The 18,594-nt window shown below is 40.0% G+C and overlaps 1 protein-coding gene across 1 annotated transcript in view; it reads left to right on the top strand.

Annotated features, from left to right (window-relative positions):
• DHX40 (DEAH-box helicase 40) overlaps positions 1-18,594 on the top strand; it is a 53,474-nt gene that overhangs the window by 17,948 nt on the left and 16,932 nt on the right. Inside the window, exons 8-10 of the mRNA XM_044672142.1 lie at positions 9,599-9,698; positions 11,454-11,540; positions 11,708-11,890. Coding sequence (XP_044528077.1) covers positions 9,599-9,698; positions 11,454-11,540; positions 11,708-11,890 — 370 coding nt within the window. The remainder of the gene's footprint in view (positions 1-9,598; positions 9,699-11,453; positions 11,541-11,707; positions 11,891-18,594) is intronic.

The following is an 18,594-nucleotide window of genomic DNA, read 5'->3' as shown; positions in this document are numbered from 1 at the left end:
CCTCCCTTTTCCCTGAAATGATAAGCAATTTGATCTCAGGTATATCTGTATTATCATGCAAAATATATTTCTATGTTGGTCACTGTTGTAAGAGAATAATTATAAAAAATTAAAACCCCAAAATAAAAATCCAAATAAAAGTGAAAAATAGCATGCTTTGATATGCATCTGACTGGAGGTGGATAGTATTCTTTGTCATAAGCCCTTCAGAATTGTCCTGGATCATTATATTCCTGAGAGCACTGAAGTCTTTCACATCTGATCATTCCACAGTATTGTTGTTACTTTGAGTACAATGTTCTCCTGGTTCTGCTTATTTCACTCTGCATCAGTTCACGAAGGTCTTAACAGATCTTTCTGAAATCATCTCGTTCATTTCTTACAGCACAGTAGTATTCCATCACTATCATATACTACAATTTATTCAGCCATTCCCCAGTTGATGGACATCCCTTTAGTTTCCAATTCTTTGTCACCACAAAACGGGCCATTAAAAATATTTTTTGTACAAGTATTACTCCTCTCCCCACCCCCCTACCCCCACCCTTTTTCTCTCTCTTTGGTATACAGACCTGGTAGTGATAATACTGGATCAAATAGTATGCATAGTTTTATATCCTTTTGCCCTCCAGAATTATTGGATTAGTTCACACCACCAGCAATGCATTAGGGTCTCAGTTTTACCACACCCTCTCCAACATTTATCACTTTCTTTATTGTCATATTGGCCAATGTGAAATTCAGAACTTCAGAGTTGTTTTAATTTGCATTTCTCTAATCAATAGTGATTTAGAACATTTTTTCTTATGATTATCGATAGCTTTAATTTCTTCATCTGAAAACTGCTTGCTCATATCCTTTGACCATTTTGTCAATTGGGAAATGGCTTATATTCTTATGATTTTAACTTTTTTATATATTTGAGGAACGAGACCTTCATCAGAGAAATTTGTTGTTGTTTCCTTGCCAACCTTGGTTACGTTGTTTTGGTTTTGTACAAAACCTTTTCAATTTAATATATTACCAAAACTATTCATTTTACATCTTATAATGTTCTTTATCTCTTGTTTGGTTGCAAGTTCTTCCCTTCTCCATAGATCTGATAGAGAAACTATTCTATGTTCGCCTAATTTACTTATGGTATCACCCTTTATGTCTAAATCATATATCCATTTTGACTTTATCTTGGCATAGGGTATGAGATATTGGTTTATTTTATACCTAGTTTCTGCCTTTTGTTTTCCAGTTTTCCCAGGAGTTTTTGTCAAATAGTGAGATCTTTTACCCCTAAACCAGAAAAATAAGACCTTGTGCCAAATATACATCAAGAAAAACAAATCCCCACTTCAACAGTATCTGAAAATATGTTTTATTTTACATAAGTTCATTATTTCTTAAGAGGTGAAGTGCTCATACACAATTCATCATGAGTTCTCTGGAACTGCAGTTGGTTATTTCATTGACCAGAGTTCTCAAGCCTTCAAAGTTGTGTTTGTGTTGTGTGTGTATTGTGTCTGTCTGTGGCTGTGTTTTTCAGGAGGTAATCAGTGTGTCCTTTCTGTTTTCACTTTGCCCTCTTGTTCTAATATGTCTGTGCAGATATTCAGGCTCATTTCTTTGTCATGGCTACCAGGTAGTCCAGTGATTCTTAAATTATCCCTCCTTAATCTGTTTTTCAGGGCAATTATTATTATGAGATACTTTTACATTTTCTTCTTTTTTTTTTTCAAAATCTTTTGATTTTGTTTTAATATTTTTGGTTGTGTCATGGAGATACTAGGTTCTGTTTCATCAGTTCTGATTTTTGAGATCTTTATTACTTCTACTAAAGTGCTAATTCTCTTTCCAAGTCTTTCTTCCAATGACCTAATTTCTTTTCCAATTCTTCCCTCTATCACACATTTCATTTACAATTTTCTCTTTAAACACTTGCTTTATTTCTGCTAAGATTTCCAGTTGATCATGTGGCCAAGCTATGCTTTTCTTTGAGGCTTTGCTTATAGATATTTTGGAGTTATTCTTTTCTTCTGGGTTTGTGTATTGAGCATCTCTGGAATCATAATAGTGCTTTTTATTCTTGTTTGTTTGTACATTTTCTTAGCCAAACTTTCTGGATTGGGTTTTTGTGTTAGAATAAGGGTCTCTACACTTCTCATAGGACTGTAGTGGCCTTATATAATTCTGGCATGTCTTATCTGGGATCCTATCACTATGTTCTTTGGTTATTTGAGGCTATATTCTTCATGGTTCACAGGGGTAGCTTGAGCTAAATTGCTGCAGGTCTTTGGCAAGACCTATGTGGTAGAATCAAAGACAAATCAGGGCCCTCCTAAGCTTCCCAGGCTCTAGAACAGTAATGGTGAACATTTTATTTTATTTTATTTTATTTTATTTTATTTTATTTTATTTTATTTTATTTTATTTTATTTTATTTTATTTTATTTTATTTTGAACCTTTACCTTCTCTCTTAGAATCAATACTATATATTGGATCCAAGGCAGAGGAGCAGTAAGGGCTAGGCAAAGGGAGTTAAGTGACTTGCCCAGGGTCACACATCTAGGAAGTATCTGAGGCCAGATTTGAACCCCAGACCTCCAGTCTCTAGGCCTGACTCTCAGTCCACCAAACCACCCAGCTGCTCCCATGGTGAACCTTTTAGAGATGGTATGCCATGCCCCCCTCACCTAGAGACTGGGTGCCATGTCCTGCCCCTCCCAAAGACAAAGTGGTGCCCCACTCCCACCTCAGACAGAGGAGGGATGAAGTGCTCCCATTGGGCTGCTGGGCAGAGGGGAAGGCGAAGTGAAAAAAATGTCCTTAGGTACAGTGGCGACAGGGAAGGGAACAGCTCAGCCCAAGTCCCTCTGGCTTTCTAGTAATGAACTCTGGTGGGTGATGGCTGTATGTACCCTCAGACAGGGCTCTGCATGCCCTCTTTGGCACATGTGCCATAGGTTTGCCACCACGGCTCTAGCCCTTGGTTTATATCTAGGTATCTCAGCTTCAGACTTTCCCCCAAAGCCAGTAGTTGACCCAAACCCCTGTCCATGAGCCAAAATGACTTTGCTGTGGATCTGTCCTCCTTTTAGTCTGCCCTGAGGGTGCTGTTGGGAGAGCTCTGTTCTAGAGGCAAGGCTTAGCCCAGGATCCCTCTGGGGCTGCCAGCACTCTTGCTTTGTAGCTCACCTAGCTACGTTTGCAGCCCAGGATTGACCACAGTCCACTCTGGGCATCTGTACACTGATGCCTTTTGGGTATAGCACTTCTTGGTCTGGCAGACTTCTTAGATCTTTTTTGTAATATTGGGGAGGGGATGGGTAGCACTGCTTTCTTCCACTTCACTGTCTTGACTGATTTCCTTGAGAGTTGTTTTCTTTATAATGTTGTTGTTAAATAAATTGTTCTCATTTCTGCTCATTTCACTGCATCAGTTCATGGATGTTTCCCCAAGTTTCTCTAAAACCATCCTTTTCGTCATTTCTTACAGAACATAATACTCCATTGCATTCATTTACTACAATTTGTCTAGCCAGTCCACAAAAGACAGGCACTCCTTTAGTTTCCAATTCTTTGCTACTATGAAAAGATCCACTAGAAATAGTTTTGCACACATGGATCCTTTTCCTCTTTCTTTGATCTCTTTGGGATATAAGCCTAGTAGTGGTATTGCTAGGACATAATGACTTTTTGGCCATAGTGTAGAATTGTTTTCCGGAATGTTTCCATTCACAGTTCTACCAGCAGTGCATTAGTCCCCAGTCCCTCCTGACACTGTCATTTTTCTTTTTAGTCATCTTTGCCAATGTGGTATGTATGAAGTGGAACTTCTGTCCACTTTCCATACCACCGACAGATTAATCTTCCTAATAACACTTCTGGTTCCATCATTGCTCAACTCGGGTGCCTTCAGTGATGCTCCTTTTGCCCATCAAATAATATCCTGACCTATTCACCTGCTCTTCAGGGGCTTCCCTTTCCAACATTCCCTCATTTGCTCCCCATCATGCATCCTGGTCTGGCCACTGTCCATGCCAGGCGGTCAATAAGCATATTGAGTGCTTGTGTATTAGGCCCTGTGCTAAGTGCTGTGTATACTAGGAAAGCGTGTTCTAATCCAGAGCCTCCCGGGAGGCCTTGCCCAGCCTTTTCAGGGCTTGTCTTTCTTTTTTTCTTACCCGCCCCCCGGCTCTCACCTGTGGCCCTAAGAGGGCAGCCACGTCCCTGCAAACCATCCTGGCTGATGGGCTGGGCCGGCCTGAGAGTAACCCACAGGCTTCAGACCTATAGATGAGCCTGTGAAGACTTCCTGCAGCAGGGATAGATCAGAACCGTTTGTTCCAGTGGCCATCCACAGCATCCCAAGCCATCACCAAGACTTTTGTTCTGCTATTAGACGTCAGTGACTCTGGAAGAGAGTGTGACGCTGAAGACTTTGTGCTACTCTGTTTTGCTTAAATCCATTTTATGTGAAAGTTAAAAGATATCACCAGGGATGTCACAGCTAGCCATACAAAGAAAAGCAAAAGCATGATTTCTGATTTTAGGGGAATACAAACTTTCTTATTACTTTTATTAATGATAGCTTAGCAAAAGTCTTATCTTTTTAAAAAATGTACTTAAAAGCCTCATACTATCTTTTCCCTTACCCCCTTATCCTTTCCTCTTTTCATCATTTATCCTAAATATTTTAAGATAGTAGTTTAGCTAATATTCTGTAATTATCACATTTAGAAAGTAGTTTATTTTTATTTGAGATGTATTGTTTTATTTTTCAAATAGTAGAGTTTATTTTGTGTTTAAAAAAGCATTTTGAAAATAAAACATCTGTCCTTGTTTTATAACTTTCTTAATTTGTATATTTGTTTGAAATGTTTATCTTATTCCCTTGGATCTTGGTTGCTGTTAGGTGATTTCTTTAAATTGAAAAGACTTTGAAAGTCTTTTTGTATGCCTATTTCTTCTAGGCAGCTTGGTGGACCAATGGATAGAGCACCAGGCCTGAAGTCAGGAAGTCCCAAGCTCAAATCTGATCCTAGACATTTACTTGCTGTGTGACCCTGGGCAAGTGACTTAACCCTCTTTGCCTTATCCTCATCACTTGTAAAATGAGCTGGAGATGGAAATTCCAGTATCTTTGCCAAGAAAATCTTAAATGGGGTCACAGAGAGTCAGACACAATTAAACAGCAACAAATGCCTGTTTCTTAAATGTCCTACCTTGCCTTGATATTAGATGTATAGTTCACTTCTTAATTTTGCATATATCAAGTTTATTTTTTTTTCCTTGAGAAGTCTGTGCTCCTAATTGTTGTTCCCTGGTATTTAATTTCTTTCTTCCTGCAGCTAGCAGAATTTTTTCTCTTGTTATTGTAGTACTGGAGTTTGACTTTATATTGGCTAAGAGAATTGAATTTTAGGAAAGGAAATGCTCACCTATCAGTCTGTTTCTAAGGCAACTCTTTCGAAGTTTCATTGTATTGTATCCTACTCATTGTATTTGTCAGATTAGGAATAATGTCCCACGGCTGGATAGAACATTTCAGGGGGCTGCATCTGGGCCTCTGGCTGTAATTTGCTCATCACTGCCTTAGACCCAGTACTAGGCCCTCGTGGGCTCTAGGCCTCAGGGCAATGCCATTCTGAGCACTTGCAGTGCCTCCCTGGGTGCCGCTGTCCCAGGTTGCCTGAGTCCCCCCTGTGGGTCTCTGCCTGCCCTGGGCTTTCTCCAGGGAGCCTTCCACTCTGGCTGCCTCTAGACAAACATCTTTGCCCACAGCCATGTTCCTTTGCCCTTGCTCTGGTCACCCCGAGGCTCCTGGCTCATTTGCCTGCTCTGCAGTTACATGGAACCAGGACTTATTATAAATGTTTATCTTTTTGACCCGGGGCTTGGTTGCTCTTCAAAGACTAATTTAAAATGTCTGCGTCTCAAATGTTCAATCCTTGCCTTGATTCTACATGCCAAATTTCACTCATGGACTTCTGACTGACTTTATGTGCAGTTCAGCAATAGAAGAAGGTACTTAATGCGGTTTCTTATTGATTTTCTAGTTTGTTATTTGGTGCGATTTTTCTGCTCCCTCCCCCTTCTAGGCCTACGACACCATGTTCCCCTTCTGGTCCAAAAGGCCTTTCTGCCTGGCCTTCACATTTACAATCTGCTTTCTTCAAAGTTCAGCTCAAACACCAACTCATGCCCAAGACCTTCCAGGACCCTCTGTGCCCCCGGGTCCCCCCAAACTACCTTGTATTTATTACATGCATAATTTGCGTGTCCTTGGTTTGTATGTTTCTGAGGGAAGGGACCATTTCATTTTTCCTTTGTGTGCCCAGGGCCTAGCAAAGAGAAGATGCTCAATAAATGTTTATTGCTTCATTGAATGCCCCGGGAATCCATGCCACACGGGCCTTCTGGAATGAGAGAGGGCCTCGGTGGGAAAGCAGGATGCCTAGGCTGGCTGGTCTCGGCCCTCCCCAAGAATCCTCCTCTGCTGTTAATCAGTGATCCTTTATCTTGCATCTTCCCTTTGACATTCCTTCCATCTGCCTTCCTCCTCCCAGAAACCTAGCCTTCTCCTAAAGATAACCTGTCTCTTGGGACCCTCTCCAAAACCAACTTCTGTCACATCCACTGAAAAAGAGGGTCAGGAGGAAGGGCTAGAATGCTCCTTTCCCTTTGCTGGCTTTTTTCCCCTTACCTTCCGACTTAGACTCAGTACTGGGTATGGGTTCTAAGGCAGAAGAGTGATAAGGGCCAGGCCATGGGGATCGAGACTTGTCCAGAGTCACCCAGCTGGGAAGTGTCTGAGGTCAGATTTGAACCCAGGAGCTCCTGTCTCTGGACCTGGCTCTCCATCCACCGAGACACCTCACTGTCTCCTCCTTCCACCATGATGACATAGCAGCCACCTGTGTGCCCTTAGAGCGTTCCCCATTCCCTCTGTGTCCCTGTGTCTTGTCCCTGTCACCTGTGGACCTTCGAGTCTCTCCTTCCCGAGTCCAACACCTGCCTCCCAGCCCCCAAATACCTGGGCTCCCCAGGTCCTGCCCCCCTCCCGTGACCTCGGCCCACGCGATTCCTCCCCCAGCCCCAGCGCTCGGGCATTCTCCACTAGCATGCGGAGCTGGTTTCCACTTTTTAAAATTATGTATAGAGCAGCTCAGAATACTTTTAGAGACGAATCCTTTTCCTGTTCGTGCTTCCTTGGGATCTTATTGATTATTGCATCTATTAAGCCCCTGTGAGACAAGCACTGTTAGCTGAGGGTACAAATACAAAGAATGAAACAATTCCTGCTCTCAAGGAATGTGCATTCTAATGGGGAAGACTATGATAATACTTAAACACAGCTCTCCTGGCTTCTCCTTTAAAAAAAAATATATATATATGTGTGTGTGTGTGTGTATATATATATATATATATATATATATATATATATGTATGTATACACATACACATATAAAGAACCAAGGAGTGTGGTAATCATTATGTACCACCACAAAGAGAAAGCCAAAAGCCTGACTTATGAAACATGCCAGAGCAGCAGTCTTGAAGCTTTTCAGGTTGTTCTAATGATATTAAAGATGAATGAAGAGAGAACTACATCCGTTTTATTTCCATTGAATTGATTTTGAAAAGTCAGTCAAGGGACAACTAGGTGGCTCAGTGGGTAGAGCATTAGTCCTGGAGTCCAGAGGACCTGGGTTCAAATCTGGCCTTGGACACTTCCTAGCTGTGTGACTCTGGGTAAATCACTTCATCCCCTTTACCTACTCCTTACCACTCTTCTGTTTTAGAATTGATATTAGACAAAAGGTAAGAGGTTTTTTAAAGTTAATCAACTAGCGTTGATTAAATATTTACTATGGATGAGGCAAATTAAAACTAGACCAGACTATTTAAAATCAAAGATAGGAACAAGAGTATTTCTTTGCACAGATTGAGAGGTATATACTATCATAATTGAGGGAAAGGCCTTCATTTTTCTTTCCAGTTCACATGTTAGAATTATTATTATTTTTATTTTAAACCCTTACCTTCTGTCTTAGAATTATACTCTAAACAACGGTTCCAAGACAGAAGAACCAGTAAGAGCAGGCAGTGGGGGTTAAGTGACTTGCCCAGGGTCACACAGCTAGAAAGTATCTGAGGCCAGATTTGAACCCAGGCTTTCCCATCTCCAGGCCTGGCTCTCTATCCACCAAGCCACCTAGCTGCCCCTAGAATTATTTTTTATTTTAAAAATTGAATGACTATATGACTATATACTTAAGAGAACAAAACCAATTAAGCATATATTTATAGCCTCTTACTGCATTTTATTATATCAAATATCAGTTAATAGCTTACTAAAGACTTCTTCTGTGACCCTTTTCATTCTCTCTACTTGTGTATTCAACTCTGTATATATTGTTGATTATTTTTGGATGTTACCATAATATGTATGTGTTTTTCTGGTTTTGTTATTCTACTTTCGTGTTACTTTAATTCTTTCAGAATTTCTTTATATTTTTCATTTTATTTTAATAATACTGTAATGTAATGGTAGTACATTATGTTGATGATTTCTTTTAAAAAACCCAGATTTATATCGCCTTTTAAAGTTGCTCTTGCCTCACAGCAACCCTGTGAAGTAGATAGTACAAGTTCTACATATTAGGGGAATTTATGCCTCCATTATGCTCATTTCAATGTCAAGAAAAGTTTTTTAGCTGGTAGCTAACCTAACTGTATAACAGCATAATCATAGAATGGGCTGCCTTTTATGGTAGAGAGTTCCCCATTATTGAAAATATTTAAGCAGAAATTGTTTGGCTTATTATTTGTCAATAATTTCTGAATTGGGACAGAGGGGCCAGATTAGTGGATCATGACCCTAGGCAATTAATTTTACTTCAGTGGGCCTTACCCTCCTCATCTATAAAATGACAGGTTAAAATCTAAATAATCTATAAGGTGACTGCCATCTATAAGTCTCTGAATGATTCTGTGATTCCTAATGTCCTTGCCACCTCTCAAATGATATGACTAAATAGGAAAAAAAAAGTCTAAAAATATTTTTATTCTTTCAGGAAAAAAAAAAGTAAATGAGAATTTTTTTTTAATTATCTTTGAATCTTTTTTAAAGGCTCTTATTAGTTCATATTTTTCTATAAATTTGCTTTCTAGAACTTTCCGGCTGTCAGCATAACATTACAAAGGATCCATTCTTACTCCAGAATTAGACAATTAAAAGTGTATCCTGGAGAAATTATTTTTTTCCATCTATTATGCTTTAAATTAAAATTCATTAATATATTTAAGAAAGTTATTCCTGTGTAATTATTTCCTAGTACAAAATATCTGTTTATAGAACTTAAATTTGATTTGAATACACATATAAAATATGAATGTTAGAATATGCATACAATATTCATATACATGTGTATACACATGTATATGAATATTGGAATGTTAGAATGTAAGCTCCTTAAGAATAAGGATTGTTTCTCTCTTTTTATCTCCAACATCAAGCGGAATGCCTGATTTTTAGTAGGTGCTTAGTAAATGCTTACTGATTCATTGTTAATGAAAATTTTATTTTGACCCCTATTTTAGAACAACAAAGAAGAATATTTTTGCCGCCACCGCCTGGCATTAGGAAATGTGTTGTATCTACCAATATTTCTGCCACATCTTTAACAATAGATGGAATCAGGTATAGTTTTTGACATCTTTCTTAGGTTTCTGGAACCACTTAGCTTACAGCATTACTTAACTGAGTTTCTTTGCTTCTCTGTTCCTCCTTTCTCATGTAGATTTTCTTTTTTTTTTCCTTTTTTTCCCTCGAATTAAATTTTATTTTATTTTTAGTTCCAAATGGTCTTCCTTTCCTTCCCCTTTCCACCACCCATTGAGGAAGCAAGAAAGACAAAACCCAATACAAACATATATATATATATACTCATGCCAAACAGATTTCAGCATTAACTATCTCCTGTAGATTTTCAGTCTTGTAATTTACATTGTTGATTATAAATCCCTTTTTACTTATTCTTATAAGCAGGAAATGGTGAGAGATTGGAAACTATCAGTTTACCTTCCTTAAATAGTTAAAAGCATACAACTTCCTTTTCTCAGAGTTTTAGAGTGTGATGGTACTTGTGTTTCACTAAATATGGAATCCATAGCCAAGTCTTTATTCCATGCAGTTGTCATTGGATATATCCTTTTCAGAACCTACAGTCCTTTTAATTCAATAAATATATTTGTTATCCCTTATTCCTCAATAGCCACAGAATCACCAAGAATAATGTTGGTCTTAAGTGGTCATCTGAAACTAGTTCTAACCTGTAATTATTCACTTTTTCCCCCAACCCTTTTACCTTCTGTCTTAAATTGATACTGAGTGTTGGTCCCAAAGCAGTTGGGGTTAAGAGACTTGCCAACAGTCACATAGCTAGGAGGCTAGATTTGAACCCATGACCTCTCATCTCAAGGCCTGACTCTCAATCCCTTGAGCCACCCAACTGCCCCATCATTATTTTGTGATATCATTAACACATAGTAGGCATGGTACGTAGTATTCCTTGCATGGTGCATAATATACCTTATATTATACATAATATGCCTTGCTTGGTGTTTACTGTTTTTCGTGTTGGCATATATATCATGGTACATTCATAGTATATAATATATACATAGTGCAGTTTTCCATATATGGTACACAATAAATGTTTGTCATATTGCAGTAATTTGTGAAATGTCAGACCCTGATTGCCATGTAACTGGGATTTTAAAAATTTGTGCTTAAATATGTTTTTATTGCCAACAAGTTCTTTTTGGCTGACATTCTAGAGAAACATAAGATTCTTGAGAATTTAAAGCCCAACTAATAGCCTCAGATAGCTGTGTCAAGCCTCTTTTGAAGATGTTTCCCAGTGATAATACCTTTTATTTTGATCCAAATTTTTCTCCTTTGGAAAAATAGACTCAAAAAATAGTTACTGTTTATGTCCTAGCAGAAAGAAACAACCACTAACACTTGAAAGGCCCTTACATTTGTTTCCCCTCTCACTTTTGTTTTTCTTCCCTTCCGCTTTCCTCTTAAATTTCATTTCCCTAAGAAGAATACAAAACAGGTCTGGCACTTGATTTGGAGAAATTGATGATCACCCCTCCCCCCCAATCTTCTTCTTTTCCAACGAGGGTGAGAGTCATATTATAGGGGTGAAAAAATAGGTCTTTACTGTCTTTGAATGCTCTACTAGTTTTCTCTTAATCAATTTTGTTATCTCCAGCATTTACTGTTCTATTTACTACATAAGGATGACTGGACCAAAGTTTAATCATTAAATGATATAAGAAGCCAAATTTTCATTAGTAACCAAAGAGAAAGGAAGAATCTGAAGTGTTTGGAAATGCTTATTTCCTCTCATTCCTCAGAGAATTAACTTACTTCTGTTTTCTTCAGATATGTGGTAGATGGTGGCTTTGTAAAGCAGTTAAGTCATAACCCCAGATTAGGGTTGGATATGCTGGAGGTGGTGCCAATTTCAAAGTAAGTTTCCCTATAGTGGTTTCATCCAAAAAACATTTGGTAGGAATGGGTCTTGGGATTGGGAGGAAAAGGCAGAGGAATGGTGGAATGGTCATAATTGTTTGAGAGACCTACCAAAAGAGGTTGTTGAAAAAAATTTTTTTTCTAATTTTGCTTGGTTTGGGAAGGAGTGAAGCAATGCAACGAACTGGTCGAGCTGGCAGAACTTCCTCTGGGACTTGCTTTCGAATCTATAATGAAGATTTCTGGAACCAGTGTATGCCTGACTATATGATCCCTGAGATTAAAAGAACTAGTTTAACATCAGTGATTTTGACCTTGAAGTGCCTTGCCATCCATGATGTCATAAGGTATGGAGACAACTCCAACAAAGATTGGGTCAAGATGAATTCTACTTTTGAGTTCCTTTTGAAGTATTGTCCTTTTACATTCATACATGCCCTCTGTCTTTTTAAGGTTCAGGTCTAACAAAATAAAAAATAGTCAAAACTGATCATTCTTACATGACTTTAGAAAAATGTTGAGGCTGATCCCATGCCAGAATTTGACCTTTCACTATACTTACCTGGATATATCTTGTCACTGTGTTTGTTTTGAGCACTAGGCGACCACAGCTAAATCTAAATCATAGATTCTTGGGATGTTAGAACTGGAAAGGATCTTTGAAATCATTTAGTCTAGAGATGGAGCAGTAGGAGACTAAATCCTGACCTGGAAATCAAAGAAAAAATCATAGTGAATCATTTTTCCAGCTCAGGTCAACATGAAGAGACAGAGGAGTCTGCAGAGAGTAGGGATGAGATCTAGTCAGGAACAGAACCTTCCAGCTCAGGGAGAGATTTTATACCAGAACAAGAACAAATGCAGCATTAAGACTTCCAGGCTAAGATGACCCCAGAGCAGTAGCAAGGGGCTCTTTCTCCTCACCACCAACCGATGTGAAAAGCCTCAAAAAAGACAAGGGGCAGAATCAGACGATCAAAGGAACTCTAGTGCAGGGTGCAGACTTGAAGGTAGGCAGTGTTTGGGTATTTCCAGGCTATAAGGGGATAAAACTACTCATACCAAAGCGCAAACTGATCATCCCTCCCCCACCACACCTACCACACCAGAGGCAGAGCTAACACAATCACTAGGTTCTTGGGGGAAGCTGACTGAGGACACCTACCCCTGAGAACAGCAAGACTCGGGACCCCAGAAGGCTGAGAAACACAGAGCCTGGGCACAGAGACAGGGCAGAGAGGGGCTGCCCACAGCAGACAAGGAGACTCGAAATATAGCCTCGGGGCAAAACCCGCTGAAGCTTGATACACAGAGAGCTGCCTACCCTCCTCACACAGACTTCTGGTGGGGAAGGGAAGAGAAAACTAACTTGGCAATGATCAACAACACCCAAGAAATACAATCTATAACCACCAAAAAAAATAAGAAAAAGCCTTTGACTCTGGATAATTTCTACTTAAAGAAACAACAAACTACAGAGGAGACAGCAGAGGATGACAATCAAGCAAACACATCCACACTTTCCAAATGCAGCAATAAAAGGGTTTCAAATTGTATGCAGTGCAGAAAGAAGGGCCAGCTGGAGGTTCTGTTCCATGCCCAGTTCCATGTGGATGCAGTGTAGATTAAGATGCAGATCCAGGGTGATTTGAGGAGGGCTCCTGTGCCTAAAGGTGGTGGTCCAGGGTGAGGAGCAGTAGTGGGTTGTAGGCTGTGTACTGAGCCAAGAGAAATTTTAGAAGCAAGCAGCATCTGTGCAACTCAGACTCTCAGGAGTGGCCTCAGCCCAGTCGGAAGCCTATAGAGGAATAATCAGGGCAGGAGTTTCAGCTAAAAGGGAATCCTACAGTTCTGACACTGAACCAGTAGAGATTTTCAGTTGGATGATAGTGACTGAGTCCAAGAGCAGTCTACTGAAACTCCAAATAGAGTAAGCCCATAGGCCTGTTGTTCAAACCCAAATCCAGGTCACAGATTTGCCGAGCTTAGACCAAAGCAACCAGTGATTAGACTTTGCTGTAGATCAGACTATGTTGGGAGCACTGAAAGCTTGGAGGTTTCTAGCCTGAACTATCCTTAAGATCCTGGAATAACACAACATTCAATATCCCAGGAAAGCATCAACATTAGACATTCTCTAACATAAGTATTAAGAGATTGGCCCTAATATAAAATCTGTATTCAGGAAGTAGGTTGTAAGATTGAATAAACAAAAAAGAATCTCAACATAAAAAGCTATGACTTCAAGACCCAAATCCAGAAGAAAAGAATGACTCCCAAACATTGACAAGCAAAGTAAGAGAAAGAAAAAAACAGCTTGGGTCCAAATTAAACTAAAATGACTTCCTGGTTAAGATAGCAGCAGAGTAAAAAGCAGCTGCTTAACCACTCCTAACCGAAACATACAGAACTCCTCAAAAAGACATAAAAACAAATCCAGATGAACGAAGGGACTTCACAACAGGTTGCAGCATTGAAGGTACGTGGAATTGGGGCATTTCCATGCTATAAGAGGGTGAAATAGCTCTCACTAAAACGCGAGTTGAGCAATACCCTCCCCCACCCCACACCACCTACAGTGCCAAAGCCAGCGCACAAGAGCTAGAGCAAGCTTGGGGCACCCATTAAGTCCTTGGCAGCTACCTGGGGTCACCAGGGCCTGTTCCTGAGAGCAGCAAGACTTAAGACCCCAAGAGGCTAAAGAACACGTGCGGACTTTGAACACAGACCCTGAACGCAGGCGCAAGAGCAGGCTCTTGCATCCACGGATCCTGAGCCCAGGAGCGGACTCGGATCCTGAGCACAGGAGTGGACCTTGAGGGAGGACCCAGTGCAGAGGGGTGCATGACTGTGGAAACAGTGCCCTGAAACTGTTAAAAGAGCCTCAGACAGAGGAACAAACCAGGGGCCTAACAGGAAGCTTGACCCTGAGAACAACTAGACCTGAGACTTCAGGAGCCCAGAGATCGCAAACAGACCCTGGGTATGAGGATAAACCTGAGAGGGCACAGGGCTAACAATGGCAAGGCAGAGACAAGAAGCCCAAAAGAGAAAGATCATCAAGAAGAAATCTGTAACACTCGACAACTTTTACACAAAATCCAGACAACAGAGGAGAATAAACAAGTAATCACATCCAAACCTTCCCAAAATAATGAAAACTGGTCACAAGCTATTGAAGAGTTCAAACTGAGATGATGAGAAAGATGGAAGAAATCTGGCAAGAAAAATAACAGTTTAAAAGGCAGAATTTCACAATTGGAAAGTGAGGTAAGTCCATTGAAGACCAGAAATGACCAGATTGAAAAGGAAAACCAAAAGATTATAGCCGAAAACCAAAAGATTATAACCAAAAACCAGTCCCTAAAGGCTAGAATTGAGCAATTAGAAGCTAATGGTCTCTCAAGATAGCAAGAACAAATAAAACAAAGTCAAAAGACTGATAAAATAGAAGGAAACATGAAATATCTCAATGAGAAATTGACAGATCAAGAAAACGGGGCTAGAAGAGACAATTTGAGAATCATTGGTCTTCCTGAAAAAGCAGAAATTAATAGAAATGTGGACTTCATACTAAAAGAAATTATTCAGCAAAATTGCCCGGAAGTTCTACAACAAGAGGGCAATATAGACATTGAAAGGATCCATAGATCACCCTCTACACTAGACCCTGAATATAATAGCTAAATTCAAGAGCTTCCAAGTAAAAGAAAAAAATCTTACAAGAAGCCAGAAAGAGACAATTCAAATATCAAGGAATATCAATCAGGATCACACAGGATCTGGCAGCCTCCACACTAAAAGATTGCAAAGCTTGGAATATGATATTCAGAAAGGCAAGAGAATTGGGTCTACAACCACGGATCACCTACCCATCAAAACTAACTATATACTTCCAGGGGAAAGTTTGGGCATTCAACAAGATAGAAGATTTCCAAGTATTTGCACAGAAAAGACCAGGACTAAATGGAAGTTCAATATCCAACCACACAAATTAAGAGAAACATAAAAAGGTAAATAAGAAACAGGGGAAAGAAAGAAAACTCGTATTTTTTAAATTTGCCTCCTTAAGGGCTTCAATGAGATCTAATTATTTGTATTCCTATGTGGAGAAATGTTATGTATAATTCTCTGTAGTGAACTTAATTCACTATTATAGTAATCAGAAGAATTATACATAGGGAGAGGTTGGAATACTAAATGGTCTAAGATGATATGGGGGTGGGAAAGAGTGGGGTGAATAGTAGAGGAAACCAAGAGAAACTTGAATGAATAAAAAAATAGGATAATCTATTACACACAAAGAGGGCATGGGAAGGGGAAGGGATGAATATTATTATAAGAAGGAGAGGAAGAGAGCATTAAGAGGTAATATTTAAACCTTACTCTCAGTGTAATTAACCCTGAGAGGGAAGAATAGTTTTATCCATTGGGATATAAAACTCTATCTAACCCTACTGAGAAAGTCAGAAGGGATAAACCAAGGGGAGCAGGGGAGTGGGGAGGTCAAAAAAGGGAGGGGAGAAGAAGGGGGAGGGAATTCATTAGGCCTTAAAAATAAAAAGAGGGGAATAATAAGGGAGGGGGGTAGAAAGGGAAGTTAATCAAGGGAGGGGGACAAGGGTTACTGGCTTAAAGCAAATTAAACTAAAATTCCTAAAAGATATAAACCAAGAAGGGTTTTTTTTAATATATACTTAAAATGCTTTTATAAATGAAATGAGAACACTAAAGGAAAAATTGGAAAGGAAATAAATGTTATGAATTGTTAAGGGAATTAGCATATTAGCACTAGAGGTTTAAAATCTTGCCCAAGTTACAAATTCCTGAAAATTACAATGAACCAAATAGAAGCTAATGACTCTATGAGACAAGAAACATCAAAGAGAGTCAAATGCCTAAAAAAATTAGAAGAAAAATAAACAACCACTGACGTGGAAAACAGAACAAGAAGAGACAATTTAAGAATCATTGGACTACCTGAAAACCATGACCAAAAAAAGAGAGACCTAGGCATCAAATTTCAAGAAATCATAAGAGAAAACTGCCTAGATCTCTTAGAACCAGAGGACAAAGTAGAAATAGAAAAAAATCTAGGTACCACCTGAAAGAAGCCCCAAAATGAAAATTCCCTGAAACATTATAGACAAAATCTAGAAAGAGAAAGAAGGAATTCAAGTATTGAGGAACCACAGTCAGGATCATCACAGTTTAGCAGCCTCCACTTTAAAGAAGCAGAGAACATGGAATGCAAGATTCCAGGGGGCAAAGGATATATAGCCCAAATATGAAAGAAGAGATAGTCCTGGCTGTCAAGGAGCTTATATTCTAGTGGGGGGAGGGGGGATATATATAATAGATCTCAGCTATACATCAGATGGAAAGGCCCCATAGTCCTCGGGTAGCAACAGCAAAGCCAATGGTAATGCATCTTCTTTAATGCCATTTCCATTGATAAAATTCACTTCTGATCTTGAACCATTTGACAGTGCTAAGGACTGGTAGTGAGAATTCTCTTTTCCCAGAGTATACTAGCTGTGGTTGTCGAGGAAGTGAGGCTCCAGCACTGTACAAGCAATTGCCAGGTCTCATCCCCACAAGGATTGCTTCCTGAGATGATGGCCAAGGGGACTGGGCTAGGCTGGAGTAGAGCTACCACTCCTGGGGGTTTGGGGCTCACCTACATATTGGTAGCAGTTGGTTAGTTGGGGTGGGGGGTGGCCCTCCCTCCAGAGTTTGTGCTGAAACCAGACCAGTAGTCTGAGGGTTACTGCTATTACCAGGTCTCTTGGGTCCTGAGCCCTGGGCTCTCTGCACCAGGGTCTAAAGGGAATTGGTGATTGAGTCAGCGGCCCGGGTTCGATTTGTTTGGTACCTTCTGTCTTCTGTGTCCTTCCCAGACTGCCTTGCATGCACCATAGGTAGAGGCAGGTTTGGCATTGGTGGGAATGGCTGCCACCTCTCCGGTGTAATCCCTCATCACCTCAGACCTACAATGTTGCAGTAGTCTCCTTGTAGGTCTGCCTGCCTCAACTGTTCTCCCTGCTTCAATCTATCCTCTATTTGGCCGCCAAAGTGATTTTGCCAAAGTACAGGGCTGACCTGCCACTCTCTTCTTCACTTGACTCCAGCGGTGGCTTCCTTATGAGCTCCAAGATCAAATATAAAATGCTCTGTTTGTCATTGAAAGCCTTCAGAATCGAATCCCTTCCTATCATCCAGTCTTCTTACACCTCCCTTTCTACCAGATAATCTTTAATCCAGTGATTCTGGCCTCCTGGTTTTTGCACGAACCAGACACGACATCTCTCAGCTCTGAGCATTTCTTTTCCCTCTGTGCTCTCGCTCCCCAGCTCCTACCTCTCTGTCTTCCTTTAAGTCCCAGCTAAAATCTCATCTTCTGCAGGAAGCTTTTCTCAACCTCTCTTAATTCTAGTGCTGTCCCTCTGTAATGATTTCCCACTTATCCTGTATAGAGCTTGTTTGTACATCTTCTTTCCCATTAGATTGTAAACTCCTCGAGGGCATAGACTGTCTTTTCGTCTTTTTGTATTCCCAGTGCTTATTTAGCTCAGGGCCTGGCAAATTCTTGGAGCTTAATAAATGTTTATTGATTGATTGACCATTCTCAAGTGTTGCTATCCTAGATAGATGATGCAGAGTGGCTAGGCCCAAAACGGGGCCAGTGGTCTGTGGCACTGCTATTCCCATGTCTCTTGGACCTACTGTTACTGGAAATATTTAGAGAGACTGGCTGATAATCCATAACAAATGTTAATCAAGCAAATTCTTGCATTGGATAGGAAGTTAAACTATTGGCTTCTAAGTTCTTTTCCAATTTAAGAGTCTTTAACTACAAAACAGGAAGAGTTCAGAAAAGGGGGGAAAATGTGTGGATTATTAAGTCTATAAAAGATTTCTGAAAGAGGTAGGGCTTAAGTCAAGCTTTGAAGGATGAGTAAGATTTGGATGGGTGGGGGGCAGCTGGGTAGCTCAGTGGATTGAGAGCCAGACCTAGAGACGGGAGATCCTAGGTTCAAATCTGACCTCA

This window comes from Gracilinanus agilis, chromosome 4, assembly GCF_016433145.1.
Source record: "Gracilinanus agilis isolate LMUSP501 chromosome 4, AgileGrace, whole genome shotgun sequence".
Taxonomy (NCBI): Eukaryota; Metazoa; Chordata; class Mammalia; order Didelphimorphia; family Didelphidae; genus Gracilinanus; species Gracilinanus agilis.
Note: the sequence above shows the minus strand (reverse complement) of the source record. Positions and strands in the feature narration are given on the sequence as shown.